This window comes from Calonectris borealis, chromosome 4, assembly GCF_964195595.1.
Source record: "Calonectris borealis chromosome 4, bCalBor7.hap1.2, whole genome shotgun sequence".
NCBI classification, from domain to species: domain Eukaryota; kingdom Metazoa; phylum Chordata; class Aves; order Procellariiformes; family Procellariidae; genus Calonectris; species Calonectris borealis.
Genome location: NC_134315.1, coordinates 32063131 through 32085286, shown reverse-complemented (window position 1 = coordinate 32085286; position 22156 = coordinate 32063131). Strand labels below are relative to the sequence as shown.

At 37.8% G+C, this 22156-nt stretch overlaps 1 protein-coding gene across 7 annotated transcripts; it reads left to right on the top strand.

Moving 5' to 3' along the window:
• The first annotated feature begins 1 nt into the window (after window position 1).
• On the top strand, window positions 2-22100 carry AASDH (aminoadipate-semialdehyde dehydrogenase). 7 transcript variants are annotated; one of them, XM_075149146.1, is made up of 16 exons: window positions 2-215; window positions 926-1179; window positions 4468-4588; window positions 5302-5642; window positions 6414-6606; window positions 8975-9216; window positions 12028-12134; window positions 12592-12764; window positions 13303-13495; window positions 13741-13803; window positions 14012-14130; window positions 15451-16288; window positions 17404-17567; window positions 18158-18283; window positions 19602-19733; window positions 20789-22100. In XM_075149146.1, exons 2-16 carry the CDS (start codon window positions 950-952, stop codon window positions 21182-21184), a joined length of 3438 nt encoding a protein of 1145 aa, XP_075005247.1. In that variant the 5' UTR covers window positions 2-215; window positions 926-949; the 3' UTR covers window positions 21185-22100. The 7 variants fall into 7 exon arrangements, with proteins under 7 accessions (XP_075005247.1, XP_075005245.1, XP_075005249.1 ...); XM_075149144.1 differs by having other exon boundaries at window positions 4453-4588; XM_075149145.1 differs by lacking the exon at window positions 2-215 and adding an exon at window positions 377-487 and having other exon boundaries at window positions 4453-4588.
• The last annotated feature ends 56 nt before the right edge of the window (window positions 22101-22156 follow it).

Below are 22156 nucleotides of genomic sequence, written 5' to 3'. Positions count from 1 at the left end.
AAAAAATGGCGCCGCCCCACGGAGGCCACTGGCGGACCGGGCGCAGCTTGGGGATGGCCAAAGAGCGCGACGGCCGTCGGCCAATGAGAGCGCCGCGTTACTGCAGAGTCGGGCAGGACTAACACTGTCCCCCAATCAGAAGCGTTGACCTTCCGTTGCTAAGTGGCGACGGAGAGAAGGAGGGCGTTGGGAGGTGCTGCTCGGCGCTGCCTCAGGTGGGGGACCCCCGGCTGTTGGGGCCAGCGGCGACGGTCGGCGGGACCGCGCTGATGGCGTCTGTCCCGGAGGGGTCGCGCCACGCTCGTGGCGCAGCCGCTCGCCCCGGGAGCGGCCAGACCGTGTGTGGAAACGGGGGGCTTTGAGCGTGGCGGCGTGTGGGGGAGGCGCCTGTCCTCGCTCGGGAGCGCTGCGGAGTCCCGGCCCGGGCGCGGCGGAGGCGAGAGGGGGCCTTAGCCCGGAGCCTTCGGGTCCGCGGCTCGGTCATCCGGTACGGGCGTGACGGGAGGGCCGCGCTGGGCAGCGGCGCGCACCAGCACGAGCAGTACCCTGAAACCCTTGGCAATCGACGCGTTGGGTTTTCTGCTTGCAAAGGAAAGATTTGTATTTCACGATTCTATTAAAGAGGAAAATACTAAGTTGTGTTAATAAAATTATTAATTCAGTTGTGTCCAGCTTTAAAGGTGAGGAACAAACTACCTTTGTGCAATGAAATCTTAGTGAATTACTGTATCCTGGGCCCTAGGATGAGACCCATGGTAAACGATAGAAGTGTTAAGCTTCGCATTTTTGCAGTATATGGTGCAGTGAAGCTGTGTGTTTTCTGCCAAGCGTCTTTCTTCCTATTTGGAAGTTTTGTGTGCTTATATAATTTGACTAAAATACTAAAAGTTAGGTGACAATGCAGTCTGGTTTGTTAATCTTTCAGGGGGATTGAAGAGATGCAGCTGAGATGACTCTTCAGGAAATGGTGAATCAGGCAGCTAGCCTGTACTCTGATAGAAAAGCAGTTTGGTTTGATGAATGCAACGACAAACCTCCAACTTTCTACACGTATGCGGCAGTGGTTAGACTTGCCATGGAATTAACCACTTTCCTTCAAAAGCACTGTGATCAGCAAGGAAAATGTGAAATAGGCCTTTACTGCTATCCAGGAATAAACCTACCGTCTTGGATCTTAGGGTAATGGTTTGAATGCTTGCATTCTGTGTTGCTCTATTAAAGCAAATTTTCAGTTTGGTTATATTTTAAATAACAACAAAAATGCAGTAATACCATAGTAATGCAGTCAAGAGGCACTGGAGTCTGGCATTCTTTAAGAAAAAAGATGGCAGTATCATAATCTTTTGAAAAGTCACTGCTAAAGGTTTTTTGAATCTTAAGTTCATTGATCTGAAGTGTATGTAACTATATCCATTTTTTAAAGTGTATGATTAAGCATATTTATCGAAATATAAAAAATTAATGACTGCATCTTTGTTGTGCGTGTTTAAAAATGGAGGTGATCTAACAGAATAAAATGAGTATGCAGGTCTTTTAACGTATTCTTTTCTTGCTAGCAAAGAAAAGATGCATTGAAAACGAATTTCATGCTTTAAGCTAATTGAGTTTACAGTTACAGTTCCATTACAAATATTGTAGAAAAAAGTAACGAGCAATGGAGCCCTAAAGTGACATTGATTATTTAATGGCTAGGAAATTGAAATGTTTGTGATCTCAACACTCATGTTAGTTGAACAATTTAAAAAATTCTACTTCTGCTGATGAATTCTGGTGTTTCTATCTGTTATATATGTATCTTTTATATCCACTGCATTTATGATGTAATATATAGAATCCCAGCATGGCAAGCTTGTTTTCTTCAGCTAATATATACAGCAGTGGTCGTGCTTCTTAGGGGGATGATCTGTGTCAGTATTTTCCTATTGTCACACTGCACCTAAAATACATAACGGTGCAAGAAGATGTTTCACAGTTGACTATAAAGATTTGAGTGAAGTGTGTGAGCGAGCACTGTAATCATAAACTTTCCAGATGTGTTGAGGAACTTCCTCACTGATCAGGAAACACTTTTCCCTCAGTCCAGCAGTGGGGCAGGTTGCCCAGAGATGTTGTGCAGGTGCCATCCCTGGAGGTTTTCAAGACCTGACTGGATAAAGTCCTGAACAACCTGGTCTGGTGTCACAGCTGGCCCTGCTCGAGCAGGAGGTTGGACTAGGCATCCTGAGGTCCCTTCCAACCTGATCTATCCTATGGCCCAATGAACTGAGCAGCAACACAGTTTTCTTTTGCTGTGTGACTGGGAACTACCGGGGCGTTTTGATTCTTACAGCTACTGTGGCTGATTAAGTAACTGCTATTGATGCAGGGCAGGCTTAGGTGCTTACTGATACCAGCGGCTATTTAAGTATGCAGAATGCTGCAGTTTTCAAGTCTTCATCCTGGATCTCGTCATTACTGCAGTGATAAATCACTTGCACAAAGAGGAAATATAATTAATTGTACGTGGGAACCCAGCCTTAGAAGAAATGTGAAGATTTATGGGAACCGTTCATATTTTAGTTGCCACTTACTCATCTTGGCTTTTTGTGGCATTAATAAATGCAAGTGCTTGTCTTTATCAAATGGAGCCGCTAGAGGGGGGGATTGGAGTGAACAACTGTTGAGGAACCACTATAATGTAAAGCGCAGTGAATGAAAGCAGAATGATACTTTGTGTTCCTCTGTTTATTAGGGAAAGAACTCCAGTATGTGCTCAGGTTCTCTTATGCTGGATGCTGTAGACTAGTGAGACCAGAAAGTGTTTTCAGTGTGCAGACTTTTGGTGGGTTTTTTAATATGCTTACACATGTTGTACATGTATAAATGAAAAGCTTATACTTCTGTTCCTAGTCAATAGCAGAAGCTTCTAAAATGTGGTGCTATTGATGTCAGTGATACCTTTGTCATCACCAACCTCCTTGGCCCATGTCGTGAATGAGTAGTTTTGAGGCCGCTTAAAGAATCACTGGCAAAGATATCAGCAAAAGTGATTTTAATAGGAATTTGTAAAAGCACGACTTAACAATTCAATGGCAAGGTTCGCTCTATTACTCGTTACATGGATTAAGTACACACAGGGAAAATCGTGTCAGAATTATGTTGGAATGATTTATAGAAAAACAAAAGGGTAAGGGAGACCCTTCCATTGAGTCATGAGGTTCAGAGAAGACCTGGCTGGATCCAATCTTGGTCTCAGACTTGGACAACAGCTTGTGTCTAATACAAAAGGGATAAGGAGACCCTCCCGTTGAGTCATGAGGTTCAGAGTAGACCCCCTTGCTCTCTAAACTTCTCAGAGAGGAGTCTAGGTGCGGCTGGATCTACCCCTAGTTTCAGACCTGTGCAACGGTTTTATACTTAAGGGATTATGTGTGTTTAGCAGCAATGTAAAGTTTTAGGTAAATCATAAGGTTGTAACAGTACTTAGTCATTAACCAGTTTGGCATTTACAAAGTAAGGTAGTCAAGTTTACTACAACTACTAAAGCAACTTAACTACAGCTTATACTTATCATTGGTTATACACATAAACACACAAAAGATCTAGATCAATTTATGTTTATATATATATGAATATGGTACCAAAGCTAGATAAGTTTATAAAGGTATACCTGTTAAAAATTCCCCTTGAGTCTTGTGAAGTACTCACATTAAATGCTTTGGCATTTCTCATCGGGCGAAGGATTGAGCCCCGAGGAGTGTCTCAGCCGAGGAGTGTTTCAGCCCAGGTCTCGGTGATCCTCTGAATCTCTCAAACTCAAGAGTTTGCGAACTCTGACAGGCGCCCCGCTCAGAGGGAGGTTCTGGGTGCAGCCCACTGCAGTCCAGGAGAGCTTAAAGGGTGTTGCTAAGGTCCACTGTTTATAGGTTCGTCAGATTGGCTTTAGTCACCTATGATAATTCCCAAGATCTCATCAACAATGGTGCCGTTCCACTCGAGTTACAACTCAGATAAGGGTGTCAGGGAATGACGGATCATCCCCAACTTTGTCCCCCACCTGGGTTAGGTAATGGAAGTTCTGGTACGGTCAATACTGTTCCTCACTTTGGCCATGCAAGAGTTTTGGGAGCAGTCAAGGGACGCCTCACTGCCCAATTCATTACAGGAGGGCCAAAGTTTATCAGGAGTTCCTGAGGTCATAGAGTGACCCTGGAAAAAAAAAAAGGGGGGGGGGGGAAGGAATGCACCACCACAGCCAGAAATAACATTGAATGTTTTCATCTAGCTTTAATCATTTTCCTTGCTGTAAAATACCAAAAGGCAACACTGATTATAATTTTCTTCCTACTTTATTTCCAACAAAATCTTTAAAAGTCATGTTATGACTACATTTTCTGGCTCTGGGAACTGTAAAAGTATAAAATATATGTTAGTGAAATTTAAGAGGATTTTCTTAATTTTTTTTAAAATAAGTTTTTGTCTTGTTAGAATCCTTCAAGTTCCAGCTGCCTATTCTCCTATTGATCCAGATGCACCACCAATGTTATCCACTTATTTCATGAAGAAAAGCAATCTTCAATATATTCTTGTTGAGAATGACAAAATAAACGTAAGTGTTCAGGCTTCTACAGGAATCATTAAAGGGCAATTTAGAAATGTGTGGCTATTCAGATTGTATTCTGTTTTAATAAGCTTGGATGGGGTGGTTTTGTTTCTTCATGTCAAGAGGTTGTCTTCCTCGTTCAGAAAGGAACATCTTTGAAATTAGAAGTACCAAGTGCTTCTCCTCCTCTTAAAAAAAATTGCCTACGTTCCTATTGCAGTATTGTGCAGGTAAGCTTCTTGGGCACTTGCGTTGGAAGGCTTTTCCAGGCTTGTTTCTTCATATGTCAAGGTTGAGAGTTGGAAATCTTTGCAATAGTTGAAAATAACTCCTGCATTTAATTCTTTGGTTTCCTTGTTTCCAGCTCCTCTCAAATCTTATATCCTCACTCATTGCAAAGGGAATAGACAAGATTGGACCATCTAGTTATAATTCAGAGTTCTTTGTCTTCTGCAGAATTCTTTTGTATATTTTGTCTTTCCTTTCATTATTTGCTCAGAGAAATGTTTATTTCTCATTTATAAGGTCTGTGTTCACTCATATTTAATATATAAAAATACATGAGCTTAAAACTGTCTGATGTGTGTCCTCCAAAAGTAGAGGGATGAAAAATCATGGCTTATTTGTATGAAACGTTGTTTCATGTTTCGTTGCATACAACAGAACAATAACAGTGCATTCTGAGTTCTGCTATTTAAATTGTTTATTTTCTTTTACAGAAATTCCGGATGTCCCACGTTGGCTGGTTTTACCACAGTTCTTCCTCAATAGAACATATTGGTTTAACTCTCTTCCAAATGAGCTCGAGCAACACTGATTTAAATTCACAAGTAGATGATGTGAAAAGTAAATATGAACCTTTCAAAGCTATAGGTAACTCACAGCCAGGATATACCATTTGCCCAGATCAAACCGAAGTAAAAACATCAGAAGGAGGATACATGGACGTTGGTCAGAAATACTCTTTAGCGTACGTCTTGCATACATCAGGAACTACAGGGATCCCCAAAATAGTCAGAGTGCCTCATAAATGTATAGTGCCAAATATTCAGCATCTTAAGTAAGTGTGGTTTCCAGTCTACCTTTTAAATGCTTTTACAAATTTGATGTTTAGGGACTCTTTTTAATACTTCAGAGGAGTGTAGATTGGGTTTATGCTAACACTGCTTCACTTCTTCCTCTTTCCCTGCCTTTTCAGGTTTCTCTGTGTTTGTTTCTATTGTTTCTAAATAGCATCATATTAGAGAAAATTTTGTTTCTCTAAATATTATTTTTAATGTTTAAATAGTGCTTTACCTGAATTTTTGAGGGAGGTACTTCAAATAATATGCGGTTGCTGTAAATACTGTATTGTGGCTTGCGGCTTAAAAGAAATAGATAACAAAGTTAATTGTTCGTTCACAGTTATATTTAGTGTGTTCTGTAGTTTTAAAGTCCTAACTCCTTTTTAGGCTACCTGGGTTTCTTTCTGTTTCATTTAGTTCTTTCTAAAAAAATCTATTATGGAAAATACCAGCTTTTTTTCTTCTCCCCCCCCCCCCCCTTTTTTTTTTTAAATGAGCATCCATTAGTTGAAATATGCCCTTCAACGTACTGTATTGGTGTGTAATGTGGTGGGTATCTTTGTAAAGGACCTAATTAGTTTAATCAATAGTTAGTCTTGATGCAGGAGCTCCTGCTCAAATTGTCTGACCGGCATATGCATGTATATTCAGAGTAGCCCTTAAGATCTTAGCTTGCTAAAGCGCATTTCTTTCATGCTGCTTTTCCTGTTTGGAAATTTTTTTAACAACGTGCATCAGATTTATAATTCCTAGCTTTCTTATTTTAGATCCATATTTGAGATCACACAGGATGATATGCTATTCTTGGCTTCTCCTCTAACATTTGACCCATCTGTGGTTGAATTGTTCATTGCTCTGACAAGCGGAGCCTCTGTTCTTGTAGTACCAAACACTATTAAAATGATGCCTGTGGAGCTGTCTGCTGCTCTGTTTCACCATCACCATGTGACAGTGTTGCAGGTAGGCAACACCTAAGATAAGCGTCTTCAGTGTCTTGCTTCTCACCTTTGCTAATGTATACTGCTTTTGCATCAGTCTAGATGCTAATGATAATTGAGCAGGAGTGTTCTTCCTTGAAGATGTAGCTCATGCTATCCTTTTTGCTGTAGAGTGTTAGCTGTTTAGAAAATTACCATTTTGTGGCAGAAAACAATGAACTAAAGATAAACCCAACATTCATCTTAAGAAACTGTTAATTCTTAAGAATTAAATTATTCTGCTAATTAAGCAGTTAGTTCTGAAGAATCTGGTAATGGAGTAACCTGTTACAGACATTTTTATCACTTTTCAATGGGCTGGATCTTAGAGCCTTTCCTCATAAACAACTTTCAAGTTTTAATGGTAGTCTCTATGCTAAAAATACAACTACACCAGTGCCATTTATAGGGTGATAAAATGTTTGTCGTTTTTACAATAATGAGAGCAAGAGAATAATTGATTCCACAGCAACACTTACTGTTACCAGGCCACCTGTTTATGTGAGGCTTCATGTGCCCCTTATGTCTTGGAATAGATAATCTCCTATATGATCTGAATTTTAATAGTTTTAAAGTTCATTTTTGGAAAATTTACTTGAAGTTATGAGCATCCAGCATGGCTGAATAAGCCTAGCCCTTGCCTTGTAGTGTAACGACATACTTCGTAAAACTATTAATTGACTAAAGAAACTTAAATCAGGGTGTACGGGGAAGAGTTGCTAGTAATGGATCTCACCTGTAACTGACTTTGAACAAAATTAGTATGGGCTGATTAGTCTATTAATTGTTGTAAATCAACCGCTAAGCCTTGCTTTGTCATTAATGTTGTGATTCTGAAGTATTTGCACTCATAGAAATGCTGAGATTTCTTTTTCTTTTGGAGGAATGGTGGTAGTTGATATTGTAGGGTATAAATTTAAGATTAGTGAGTAGTTAGCTGAAGACTCCACAGCAGAAAAAAATCCACTAGTTACAAATATTTTGTAACTTTATTCTCTGCTCTTATTTTTATTTATTATGATTGCTGGATGGTGTAGATTTTCCTTTCATATAGAAGTTTCTTGATCAGTTTAGCTCACTTGCTTTTAGAAAAAAATTTCAGAGATACTATCTGTATTAGCAAGATTTTTTAAGTATGTTTTTTAAGACTTTTTAAGATACATATTTTTTTAAGCATGTTAAGCGTTAATAGAGAAAGGCGAAATTTGGTCAATTAAGGTATTTGAGATGTCTTTCTACGAAAAGTTTGATTTTGTGATTTTTTGATCGTCTTTATCAGTGAAGGAAGGGCTTCTCAAATCAATTAGTGACAAAAATGTTCTCCTTGTAGCTTAACTGATGATGAATAACTTTATGATGTTTCTTAAATTATAGCAAGAAATTCCCTTCCCCTCTTGACTTGCTTGAGCATAATTGAGAAGTATGAATTACTGAAAGTGATTACGAGGGAGGGGAAGAGTAATTTTTTCCCCTCTTTTTTCTTCACTATAATTCACTAAAGTTAAAATGATCAGTTGAAAAGTGATGGTCTTCATCTATTACTAGAAGAAAATAACCTGGTAAGAAATAATTCCATTAATTTTCCAGTCCTCTTACTAAAAAAAAGAAGTCAAGAATGAGAGTGAAGTGTGTCTGTTAAAATGATTTGCTGTTTTTCCCTTCAGTGAAAGGGCTCTACATCACCAATAGTTTTATAGAATTATTTAAAGAAGATGGTTTTTTTCTTTTTTTTGTTTCTTTTCTTTTTCCCCTGCTCATTTTAGAGTGTGATTTGAAAGCTTTCAGAAAAACTGATCTTTGTAGACTGTTATATTTACACAAGTCAGGAACAGCCCTGAATCTGGCATCCTAGGAATTTTTAGTGTTATGGAAAGGTCTTCAAATGTTCTATATGCAGGTTAATCAGACATGTAGGTTATGTTTTAGCTGTAACATGCTGGAATGAAGGGAAAAAAGCTCAAACTAACATCAAGAGAATACTGTTTGCTGCTTTCTGTTTCAAAGTAATTAACATAAGAACTAATGTGCACACACTTTGAGTAATGGCTGAGACACAACAGGGAACCCGTAATGCATCTAAATAAAGAACAAATTCTGCAGAAGGGCATAGATCGGTGCCAATAGTACTTATGAAAAGCTTCACATAAGAAACAAAATCTTGCAAAACACCAGTGTGATCTATACTGGTGTCTTATAGTTGATGCCATCTACTGTACGTAGATGATTGTTAAGTACATCCACAATATAGCTGTGCAGTGGATATGATCAAGCAGGACGAGGTGTACACATATACTGAAAAAATATAACAGATCTTTTTCTTATCTTTTTTTTTTTTAATATGTATCATTCAGGCAACACCAACACTTCTGAGAAGGTTTGGAGCTCACATTATTAAATCAACAGTGTTGTCTGCAAATACTTCACTTCGTGTCTTAGCCCTTGGTGGTGAAGCATTTCCTGTACTGAATCTCTTGAAAAGTTGGAAGCACAAGGAGAACAAAACAAGTATTTTTAATCTGTATGGTATTACTGAAGTGTCAAGCTGGGCCACTTGCTACAAGATTCCTGAAGAGGTTTTTAGTGCTGATTTTAGGTAGGAAAATTCACTGTTTTCATGGCTTGGCATGTGAATGATGAAAATCGCTAGAAACAGAACCTCGGTCTCCTGTTTCCAGAGCTACTGAGTCCTCATGAGTGTTTATGCTGGTAGAAGTTACATTTGTTTTTTATGTAGAAATAGACTAATCTATTCTCTCTTGCTCTAATACAGCCCCCTCAAGTAAAAGTTGTTGATGAGTGATTCTTGAATGACAGAACTGCAGTCTGAAATTCTGTGTACTTGTAGACCTGTTAAGTTTCACGTAATAGGTTGTGATGGTTTCTGTTTTAGTCATCTCTGTATCTAGACCTCTTCCTCATTCCAGCCTGTGATTCCACATGCTGAACCTGGACCAGCCTAGTCCGGGGTATACTGTCTCTGAATACGTGGGAGTGTTGAATCAGCATTGCACTTCTGCAGGCAAATGGCTCCTACTCAATTCGCTAGTAACATCAGTTAACCATACTCTTGCTCATCATGAGGCTTTTCCAGTGAGATCTTGCATGTTCAAAGAGAAGAAACCTAACACAGCTCTCCGACAGTAAAGAAATGGGGCTCTGTAACTCTTAATCATAGCCTTGGAACAAAGATACACCCATAGCTTAGCTCTATCAAGTTCAGAATGTTACTTCTGAGATTTACCTATTTTAAGCAAAAATGCTCAAAGATTACTTTCAAATTTAATCAGTAGATTAAATATGTGTTTCTTACTGCTACTGTGCTTTTGTCTACAGTTTTTAAAACTCCACAAATAATCGATTAAGTGGAAACTAGGTACTGCTTTTTTTCTAATATTGGATAATATACTATTCAGCAAATGATCCTACTGATTCTGCTTGACTAGTATGGATGACAGAAATTTGTCCAAAGTGGCTCACCCAGGGTCTCACAGTAATGTTACTTAGACTTCCAGAAGTACTTTCTTTTCATCATTTATCATTCTGCCATTTTCACTCAATTACTGACTTTTTTTTGTTCATTGTATTTTATAAAGACAGTTGCAGGAGTGTCAAGGTCATGAAAGGTATTTCCAGTGAGCTGAATGTTTCATTTCCTCTCTGAAATGTGCAATTTTTCCCTGGCATGGTAATTATACATGTGACTTGAGCTAGACATGTCCTATGAAATGGGATGTTTTGAACAAATGATGCGATATATTAACCTGGTACTTAAACCCTTGAAGACTGAAAACCGTGGATGGTCATAAAGTGTTATTAAATTATCATGCAAAACTCATTTTCATTCTGGTTTCTCTGAGTTCAAACATTACCTTCTCCTCAGTGAAGCTGTTTTTTCTACTCAAGTTTCTGTGCTCCAGAGATAACGTGTTGTTCTTCAGTCCTAACTGAGGTGCAGTTAGAATGATGGAAGTTTTTATAGTCTCTGACTGTTGTCTCCCACCCTTCACCTCAGAGCCTGTTCCCTGTAAGCCTCATTGCAAAGGGAATTAGGGTTCCTTTGCGGTAAGCAGCCCCAGATACAAGAAAACCAGGACAGACAGTTTTATGTCTTCTTCATTTCTTATTATTGGTAGGATAGTTGGAGTACAGGGGGCTTTTATTTTTGCTAGCTGAATGATGAAAACTGGCAGAGTTTCTAGAGAACACTAGAAAATGAAAAAAATCAGCATGAAGTTAGTGCCTTAGTGGTCTGCACTCCTCAGTTTTTTAGATAAGTTTGGCAAAATTACATCTCATCCCAAGTCACTTAATAATAATGTCCAAATGAGGTGTTGTTTGTCTTTTATTTTTGCTGTTTTATGGTATATGTAGGAATCTTGGGGGTTTGTTTGGCAATGTTAAATTCTACTCTTTTGATTTTGTCTTTGTGTTGGGACTTGCCCATGGTATGGGGCAGACACATTGAATATCTGGGATGCTTTCTCATACCTGTTTGTCAAGTAATTGTATTTTGAAGCTGACCAGAGGAAGGAAAAGGAGGAGAAGATTCTCACTTGGCAGAAATGCACCTTGACTGCTTTTTGGTCAACCTGAGATAAAGAATTCATTGACTGATCAGAGAAAAGGAGAAGTTTCAACAGCCGAAATAACAGGAGTTGAACAAGAACTGTTAGGTTAAAATATGATACTTTATGATAGAAATTGCACTGGAACCCACCCATGCCTAACTTCATATATTACCAAAGTTATTTAAAGTTACTTTGCTTTCTAAATTTTGCTTTACTGAAGAAAATATATTATTCTGTACTCTCACTCAGAAATATATTCAATAAATGAGGTTCTGCAAGTGCTTGAAGAGGCTATAGAATGAAGGGAAGGGAAGGAGTTGATCTGCAGCTGAATAGAAGTAGTCTATAATAGATACATGACATTGAAATTACAGATCCTTTTATTTCAGTCTTTTCTGAAAGAGTCAACTGTAATTCTTGCCACAACATCAGTAATAAAATAGAATAAAAGCTCAAACTAGGTAGGACAGGGAAAGAATGAATTGGAAGCAGTTACATGTGTTTAAATGGGTTGAGCTTGATGGGAGTTTCAACCTGGGGGACTTAAAAACTGGTTGAAACTCTCAGGGTATTTCAGGGTCCATTCAGGCCTTATTTTCTATCGTTCTGTGTTTTTTGGTATGTGGCAATGAAACCCATGCACACTGATGAGGTTTTTAATTTTGAACAAATTGAGATGTTTTTAAAGAAGAAACATTTGTTAAGAGAAGCCCCAAGCATCTACTTTTGCTCTAATACCAGTCCTTTAAAAGGCTGTATGCTAACTCATTTCTGGAACAGTTGTTTTGTGTTCAGAAGGGAAAGGTTTTTACTATTTCTCTCTTTAATGTATTTAGCACTGATTTCCCTATACCTCTGGGATCACCGCTCCTTGGAACAAAAATTGAGGTCAGAGATGTCAACGGTTCTGCGGTTCTAGAAGGCGAGGGACAAATATTTATAGGTTATTTGATATTTCTTATTCTTCTAAGATACTTTTCTTAATTGATTGAGTTTTAATAATATGTTGATTATTTTACTTGTGTTTGCTTCTGATATACAGAGTAATACAACATTTTAAGTTCCCATTGGGCTGAGAACTTTCTGATCGTATTTTAGGTTGTTGGAATGATGAACAGGAAATTACTATTATTTTATCTGCAGACTGTGCTTTCATTATATTGACTTTTTTTCCTGCTTGCATTTTGACATTCTCAGTTGAAGTAATTTCTGTGCACTAACTGAATTAACTGCATAGCCCAATTGGTACATTGCAGAAGTTTAGACATTGATAATAATCTTTTATTATGTACTTCTTATAATGCTTGTAAGAGTTTAGGACAATTTGATAAAATACTCTTTATAATTTTCATTTACAGTTAGCCATTTAATATATGTGACCACAGTCTTTTCTTCTGTAGGTGGTGAAGAACGAATCTGCTTTCTTGATGATGAAATAACTGTACCCCTGGGTACAATGAGAGAAACAGGGGATTTTGTAAGAGTGCAGAATGCAAAGTTGTTCTTCTTGGGTCGGAAGGACAATCAGATTAAACGTCACGGCAAACGTTTTAATATTGAATGTTTGCAGCAGGTAATATAACATCTAGTGGGTAGAGTATGCCAGTATAAAAGAGCAGGGGTAAGGAACACATCATTATCATCAGAAATGGGTATTTACTCATTTTCAGATGACTTTTAGGAGTCTAAAAGAAATCAGGAGGGTGTATTATCAAAAATCTAGTCACACAATTTAGGGAGGAGCTTGGTTCTGAGTTCTTGAAAATCTGTTTTACTGTATGGTTTCTTCCAGCAGAACTGAGAACTGTATAAACACCTGAAAAATACTGAGCGTTGCACTGCAATGCTTGTATAGTGATTGTTCTACAAGACTGAATGTCAGAGTCATGGACATTCATGTCATTTAGGCAAATAATACATATATCTCTTAGTTTTTTTCTGTGAAGAAGTACAAACTTCAGCTACAAGAGAAAGTATTTTATAGGATGTTATGTAGGAATGCAAGACAAATACGAATTTTAAATGTGTAGTTTTTAAAGTTGTGGTTTTTACTCCTTTTACTCTGTTGATGAACTGCACTTCAGAGCAAGACTAATATTTTTTAATTACAGGCTGCTGAAGATCTTTGTCAGGTAGAAGCTTGTGCAGTGATCTGGTATCAGCAGGAAAAACTTATCCTGTTTGTTGTACCCAAAGATGATTTAGAAGAGAGAGAAACACTTACAGAACTCCAGAAACGTCTACCAGCTCATGCAGTCCCTGATGAGCTTGTACTGATTAAAGCTTTGCCTTTAACATCACATGGTAAATGAAACTATTAAGTACCCTTGCCACTTACTTTAATGGTCTCTACTCCTTTTTTTAATTTTATTTTTTTGTTGACCAAAATCCGGTACCTGATTCATGCTTTTAAATATGTAGATTAGATAACTAACTCCTAGTCGGAAATCATGACCACATATTATGTTTTCTTGATAATGTTTCTTTCAAGAGTCAAAGAGTAGTGGTAAAACCAATTTAGTATTAACACTGCATGTTTCTTTTCTCAGTAGTTCCTATTGCAGTCTGCAACAGAACCCTGACTTCAGCTGGGGAAAGATCAGGCCTTGAAGGTGGGATTATGTGGGAGGCTAGGGTAAATTTTCAAAAACCTTACTGGGTTCTGTGTAGTTGATTGACTGGGTAAAAAAAATACAGGTGCAGTTGAGTATGAATAAGGAAGTGTGTACAAAAATAATGTGACTATTTGGGCAGAGCAAGTTTTGGAAGTGCAAATGCTAAAAGAGCAATGAAAAAAATCGTACTTTATTTTCTACAAAGGCAAAGTTGATATATCTGAACTGAACAAGATTTACCAGAACCATCTAAACTCCAGAAGGCGTGACAGTAAGCTGAGTGGCGCAGAGGAATTGTGGGAAAAATTGCAGTATTTATGGAAGGTAGTATTTTGAGCTGCCTTTTTATCTTTGCAAGTGGATCATTATACATGTGTCAGGAATTAAACAGTTTTAAGAAGTATGACTAATGCAACCAGAACATTCTAGCTGCCTATAGATTTAAGCAATACAGCTCTTTCTGTTCAGTTAATACTTAATAGTCGCTCTGCAGTGGCCAAGAGGGAGTCATTTATATTTCTCTGTCAGATAAAACTGCAGGCTATGAAGTATAAGCAATTAGCATAGGAAGGACGTAACCTGTCAGTAGCTTTTTGAATACTGCTTCACATGCCAAAGATGGTATCCCTAAGGGAAACAAGGAACTGGGACATGGAAACGTTGTATAAAATAGCTACTGTGTTAGTAGAGTTTCTTATTTCTAAATATAATTATAAATTGAAGTGTCTTTTTTTAAATAGATGGCACAGCTGCGTAATTGTCTCTTGGACTGTCTGTTTGTATTGTTTCTAAATTTCTGTGCTAAGACCAGTTTTTCAAGGTACTGAAATGTGATGCCAAACAGTATTACTTTGTTTTTTTCAAAGATAGACTTCCATGTTTCACCTGAAAGTGGGATTTGCTGTGGCTAGGACTTGAACAAGTAAATGTAGTGAAATTAGTAACACAATTTGCCTGTGCTGATATTTACCATATCGGTGGCTATAGAAATGATAACTCAAAGGGATGGGATGTGCCCTAGACCCATTATGAACAGCAGAAAGTGGCTTCCAAAACCAGAGGATTTGGACTTCACACCCGGACTTAACAAGCAGGGAGGGCAGTGAGAGGACACATAGCATTGCTGTTTGTTGTAGTAACAATGCCAAATCCAAAATCCTTCATGAATTGAAGGTAGGTAGATAAATAGGTTACTTAAATAATTCAGAAGTAAAAGATACCAATTTATATAAGTTTTATTAATAAAATAAAGCACCTAACCCAGTTTTATCAAAAGGCATCAATGTTTTATCTGTGAAGTTGTCATTAATAAATGGTATTGAGATTGAAAATGACCAACAAAAATACAGCACAATTTGCGTTAATTTCTTAGACTGCAGAACTGGAATTGAGCAAAACATTTTGTAGTACAGAACTAGTATCTCCCTGCTTCCCCGTTCCTCCCCAAATCTTGTTCCATCACTACCTGTATTGGCACTAATATGTTTCATGTGATTTTTTGCAGAGTAGTGAGTTTTCCTCAGTTGTTGATTTTTAGTGGGAATTCTGGGTATTCAGGTGGATTTTATCCAACTTGAGTTTTTATGCGTGTGACATGGTGTAACACCCACGGACTGTTACCTCTCTCCTTCTTCTTTTCTCTAGTCTCTTTTGGGTCTCCTAGGTGATTCTACTGGAATTTCTAAAGATGCGGTATTTCTGTACAGTGGTGGAGACTCCTTAAAGGCTCTACGATTTTATGATGAAATTGAGAAGCTAGTAGGCAAAGCTGTGCCTGGACTCCTTGAAGTTATTCTCAGCCGCTCGATTGAAGAGGTTTATAGACATATACTTAAAATTCTGTTTCCAGATGAAGACCAATTAATGAATTATGACAATGTGGTGAAAAGAAAATTAAGTGAGAACAGTGGAGAGGACTTCCATGGAAAATATATTAAACTGAAATCTGAAAGAGGTCTTGAGGTTGCTTCAGGGTTAATTTCATTTATTGCGTTAAGCAGAGGAAATCATTTTTTTCCTATGAATTTCACCAAGTCTTTTATGCAACCCAATAATACGGTACAGGTAGGAGTGGAACTGCTACAACAACCATCCTTTCTGCATTTAGTGACTCCAAGTATAATGAAAAGCCATGCGCAAGGGTATGAAGTGGAGAACAGAATTTTAACAGTTACGAACAAGGCAAATAAAACCGTCTGTTGCTCTGTACAGCAGATCCACGCAGAATGTAGTCATGTAACAACAGCAGAGTTGGCATTATGCGTAAGATGGAAGTCAAATACAAGAAAATGTGTTGATGCATCACCACTGGTTATAATACCATCTGAAGAAGAAGTATCTGCATCTGTATATGTTGGCTCTCACTCTAATACAATGCAGGCAATTGATCTAGATTTGGGAGAAATAAAATGGGAGAAGAACCTTGGAGATCGTATTGAATCTTCTGCCTGCGTATCTAAGTGTGGAAATTTCATTGTTGTTGGTACGTCTTTTGTTTTAGCCTTTATTTTAAATTTTTTTTTTCTGCTAAATACAGAATGAATGACAAAGAATTGTATTTCTTACCTCTGAATGCCCTCCATCTACACTTCTCCATAAACTTATGTATCTCCTTCTGAACTAATTTATTGTAAAATAGAAACAGAAGGAAGAAGTAATTTAAGTTTCGTGATAACCAGTGATGGAGCTTATCTAACATATACACTTGTGGTTTATTATATGCCAATTTATTAATAAGGCCTTATTAAGGAATAGTCAATGGGTATGGTTTCTTTTTAGTGGTTGATTAAGGTGTGACCTTTAAACTGTTTTTTAAAAAAGTATGGAAAGGTGATACAGTCTTAAAATGTCTTTAAAAAATGATAGAGGTAGAAATTAGTACATGGTGCCTCAGATTATTTTTCAGAGAGTTTAATTATCGTTTGACTCTTCTTTTTGGAAATGTAAAGATGATGTCTGGATAGTTTTTTGGTTTTGTCATATCCATTGTCAACGGAGTTGCCATTATTCATCTTAGTGTTACCTTTTTAGCTAATACGTATATATCACTGGTTAGGACAGATGTCCAGGTAATGAGGTTTTTTATGCAAAGCTAATGTTACCATCTTTTTGCTAGTATTTTGATTGATATTTACTCTGATAACAAAATTGAATGTTTCATTAAAACTGATGGAGTTTCTAGAACTACAGTTCCATTTTCATTAGAAAACATACAGCCTTTATTCTTTCAGCATCTTTGTTTTCAGAGAGGAAAATTAGGGACAAAGGTAATTAAAAAACCATTCTTATTATCCCTTTTCAGCAACTCTCCATGTTTTCTAATATTATTACTGGAAAATTTGATAGAAAGGCAGTGAAATATGTATATTCTAAATGTAACCTGGAAAGAACACACAGAACAATCAACTTTGAATATATGAACTGTCAGCAAAGACTTTGAGCTAAAAGAAGAAGAGGAGCTTTGGAAAATGTTTTGAAACTGTACCTCATGAGTCATCTTACTTCTTTCCATCAATGATGCAGCTAGCAGCATAAATCACACCATAAATACAAATATTCATTATCCTTTTTTCCCCTGTTGTATTTTATTTCCCGCAGGTTGTTATGATGGTTTAGTGTATGTGCTTCAAAGCAGCGATGGAGAAATACACTGGACTTTTGTCACAGAAGACACTGTGAAAAGCTCTGCAGTTGTAGACCCTTGCAGTGGACTAGTCTACATAGGATCACATGATCAACATGTGTATGCTTTGGATATTTATGTAAGAACACTGACTAACTTTTACATATAGAAGAATAAATATCCAACTTAGACTGTATTTGTAGTACACCAGATGAAGCTCCACTGGTGCTAGTATTCTCAGGAATCCACAATTACACTTTTGAAATAGTTGGAGCTGCTTGAAGTGGGCTTAGGATTATGTGGTAGTTTTGGTGGTGGTCTCAGCTGTGGTTCTTGTGCGACTAGGCCTGGTTGAAACCAAATCTTAGGTTTCTTAGTTACAAAATTCTCTCTGTTTCAGAATAGGGTGCCTAGCTAGAAATAAAACTATGGCTTAATGATGGAGAGAGAATCTTACATTCTAAAAGAGTAGATGAAGGGAGATGGAAAATAAGAGGGGCAGATACTGCCTTTTCATTAGCTGAATTTCTTTCATTTACTGGAAGAGAAAGTAACCAATGGCATATGTGTTGCTATAATAGCATGTAGATTGTATCTTCACTTCTTACTAGTATTTGCTGAGTAAATGCACTGTTCGAAAAGCTTTGACATTCGAAGGTCTTTGTAAACATTATGAGCTTTAACTCTAATGGAAAATTTTTTTATTGATCTTTTTTCTTGTGCTTACAGAAAAAGGCATGTATATGGAAGTTACATTGCAAAGGTGGAGCTGTGTTTTCATCTCCATGTCTAAGTTCTTTTCCACATCATCTTTATGTTGCTACACTAGGAGGACTATTATTGGCTGTAAACCCAGTATGTACCTTTGCTTATTTGTCTTTGATCCCAGTCTCAAATTTAAATGAAACCAAAATGCATTTCTGAAGTTAAGATCACTTTTCTGATGAAAGGAACTAGATGATCATATGTTACCATAAGATATTTTTCACTTGAGGGCCTTATTATTATACACAAGGTTACCATTTCAGAAAGCTATCTGGTGATAAAGAGAACTGAAGTGACTTGCTTGAATTTACATGCTGACTGTAGGCCAAAGTTGGAATCGGTTTCTTCTCATTCACATATACTACCTTATCAGCTGCACTAGTGAGTGAGAGCATGTCTGTAGATTTTTTTTCCCCTCCCTCCCTTTGACAGTAGGATTAGAAAAAAAAATACCTAGAACTTACTGAAATCAGAACTGAATAGAGAAAGAAGCCCCTTCATTCCTCTTACTTTTCCTCCCTGTAGTCATTTAAAGAGCTGTCTCCCTTAATCTTGTTCTGCTGTTCTGTTCTCTGCACTGGGGAAATGGCATTCTTGATACACGTGGAGCAATTTCATGGTTTTCTGAGGCATTGTTGGCTTACAGCTGGTCCTGCCTGATAAAAGGAACAGTCACTTGGAGCAGCTGTTCATGTTCTTGTACTCACAAAACCCAGAGCATCAGTCCTAACCATCTTTACCTCCCACCCACTACAAGTTTCTTCAGTAATACCCAGCCTAGTGTTAGAAGACCAGTGTATGGTTTTGCAGCTCTAGGGTGCTGTGCTTAAGGAAAACTTTTTTTTTTCCCCCCGTAATCCTGAGTAACAGGTAGTTGAGAAACCCAGCTGTAACTCCAAGTGATCATTTATAAAAATAGGAATGTGCAGGTTACGTTAGGAGCTTATTGTGACAATCATAGATTGTGGGTTGCAGCACTTCCTACAGTATTTATAGTTTATGACAGAATCAATATGACTTGCTTTCAAGATATCCTCTCCTTCATTGGTCCTCATCACACACTGAGGAGCTGGGAATGGAATAAAAAATCAATCTGTCCTTTATTAAAACTACTACTACTACTACACTATTATCATTATTATTTTGCCTAAGGGGAGGAAGTAAAGGGTGGAACAGGGGTATTGAGTATCCCAGGGAAAACACTAAACATTTTGTTGGAATAAGATTTGAAGAGTAGTTTTGCTTCTGGTATGCATTCTGGATGGGAGAAGCCTGCTTTTCTTTGTTGCTTCCCCCTCCTCCCCCCACCAAATTCTTAAGGACTGGCTCAAGCTGTGAAGGAAGGGTGGTTTTGTGCAGCTTCTTACAGTTGTGTTAGGCATCAGATATTCCATGCTGCTATTTACAGGTGATGGGGAGTAAGATTTGGAAAAGCTTCCTGGGAAAACCACTCTTCTCCTCTCCTCACTGCAATGAGAAGTACGTTTATGTTGGGTGTGTGGATGGAAACTTATATTGTTACACTCATTCTGGAGAAAAGGTAAAAGTGGTGTGGTTGCGTTTTTTATGTTCATCACAAAACTCTGAATAAGATGCTTTATTAATACTGTTTTCTGAGGTTTAATGATTAACATATACCTTTTTGTGAACCAAATAGAAGTGTCTGTCTATTGTTACAGAGAGGAGAAAGTAGGAAAACTGTTTGCCTAGGGTAGTCCATGCAGTTCATGGCAAAACCGCAAACTCTCAAGTTGCTTGATGCAGTAACAGAATTTCTAATTCAGAGCTTACACCCAAAGTAAATGGTTAAGAGTAGTGCCAGCAAATGAAATGGTATGGTTTCAGTTTTGGAGTTTTTGAAGCATGTTTAAAGCCATCTCTTCTGTAAGATGGTGGCTATTTAGAAGTAAAGGTTTCTTAGAATGTTTATGTATTTATCAAAAAATATTGACATCACAGCAGAGATATGCCAAATCATAATTCTGGCAAAATATCTGTCAGCCTTCAAGTTGAATTAAATGAGAATATTTTTTTAGTTCCTCAGAGATGAAGTGGTTTGTGTCTGGCGTTAAAACAACTGATGCTGTTTCTGTTTGTTTGCCTGAGATGCAGTATACATGGCAATTCCTAAGCCTTTTCTGATTATAAAATACGTGTTAGCCCATGCCCTGCTTTGTCTGCTTGCAGCAGTGTTGCAGAACTGATACTCTCTTGAGGAGGGATCTGCACGTCATTAGCATGAGCAGAGGAAATCTATATTACAAAAGAAATATTTGCCTTTTTGGCAAAGAATGGCATGTTAACAGAATTCTCGAAGTTCATTACCAATTCTTTTCCCAGGTTGGCCATCTTTACATGGGCCTCAGAGAAGGTAGTAATTCTTGCACATCTATTTTATGAGTCTTTTATCATTTACTCTGTGTGTAAAACTTAACTTGTAATTTGACAAGTATTTACCAGCCCTCACTGAAATCTAGTATGCTCTTGAAATAAAATGTTCTCCTGTCAACAACTACTGTATTAAAAAATTACAGTTGCTGTCAAACTGATAATGTGAACAATCTTTGATAATGGGTGGTTATGTTCTTTCCGTAGGTTTGGCAGTTTTCCACTAGTGGACCAGTGTTTTCATCTCCATGCATCTCGAGTTTAACTAAGCAAGAAATATTTTTTGGTTCCCATGATTGCTTTATCTACTGTTGTAACATGGAGGGTAATTTACTGTGGAAATTTGAAGCCACTTCAAGTGTATATGGAACACCATTCGTTTTCCAAAGTGATGACTTAAAGAACAAAATTCTTTTGGCAGCAGTATCTACAGATGGCAAAGTGTGGATTCTGAATGCCAAGAGTGGAACAGCAGAAGGAGTAGATAAGCTTCCAGGAGAGGTTTTCTCTTCCCCTGTAGTATGGGGAACAAAGCTTGTTGTTGGCTGTAGAAATGATTATGTTTATTGCCTAGATTTGTATATAACAGGGAAAAAAGAATAGCTAAGATGTTAGGCTGCTTCCTTTTATTGTTTATATTTGTAAATTAAGAACTCACAGGTGCTCTCTACCTCTCTGCCTATTTTACTGTAGGCAAGAGGTGCTCTTTGCAGACTTCTCGGGTAGCATTTTGCACCAGGCAGTGTCCAGAGTAGGTAAAGTGATGTTTGTTGACTTGCTGTACTGGCTGAAGGAGGATGGCTGCTCAGCACCCAGCCAGAAGTTTCACTGTCCCTGCCTCATTTCCTATCTCCGACTCATGAAAGAACATGTTTCAGATGGTTTGGATTTGAATGTTGTGCTTTGACCTGTGTAGTAAGAAAATGAAAGTCAGTAGTTTGGCTTCAAACACTTGCAGGACTGGGAGAAACTGTGGTAAGGTGCCATAGTCTGCAGCTTGGAGTAACACGCTTGTCTGCCTGAGGGAGGAACTATTCCTCTCTCTGAGTCCAGCCTCGCCTGTGCCTGGTTCTTCCAAGAACAGGCTGGTGTTTGTCTGGTCTGATGAGGTTTCTATGCCGTGGCAAGGTAACCCAAGTCCTTTTTTGAGTCTAACTTTTAACTTGATCTCTGAAGACATAGCCTGCATTGCATATACCTGGTAGTAGTGACCTGTTTACTATAGTTTATATAAACTGAATAGTTCATCTTTTGTGAGCCTAGGCCCTCCTTGGCTTCAATTCAGCCAAGCATATGCTTATACTCCGTTGAAGTCAGTTAGGAGTTACTTCCTGTATTCTAAAGTGGAGAATATACTTACATGTGTATATTTATTAAATTTCAATGACGGGTACAGTATGAGTTCCAAGATGAAGTGTGCACTGCTCAAATCAACCATTGTCAAATCATTTTTTAAGAGATTTGAATGTATGCTCTCTGTCTTTACAGAGAACAATTAATAAAAGGTTGTGTAAATTGGTTTTGATTGTCTTTAATGCCTTAAAAGGAATTACCAGTGGTCTTAGTAATGCGAAT

Excerpts from the sequence above, each read along its gene's own strand:
- AASDH (XM_075149144.1), top strand. The coding sequence starts at position 950 with ATGACTCTTCAGGAAATGGTGAATCAGGCAGCTAGCCTGTACTCTGAT. Across the intron at positions 12,765-13,302 it reads ATATTGAATGTTTGCAGCAG|GCTGCTGAAGATCTTTGTCA; the intron begins GTAATATAACAT and ends TTTTAATTACAG. Across the intron at positions 19,734-20,788 it reads ACACTCATTCTGGAGAAAAG|GTTTGGCAGTTTTCCACTAG; the intron begins GTAAAAGTGGTG and ends TTCTTTCCGTAG.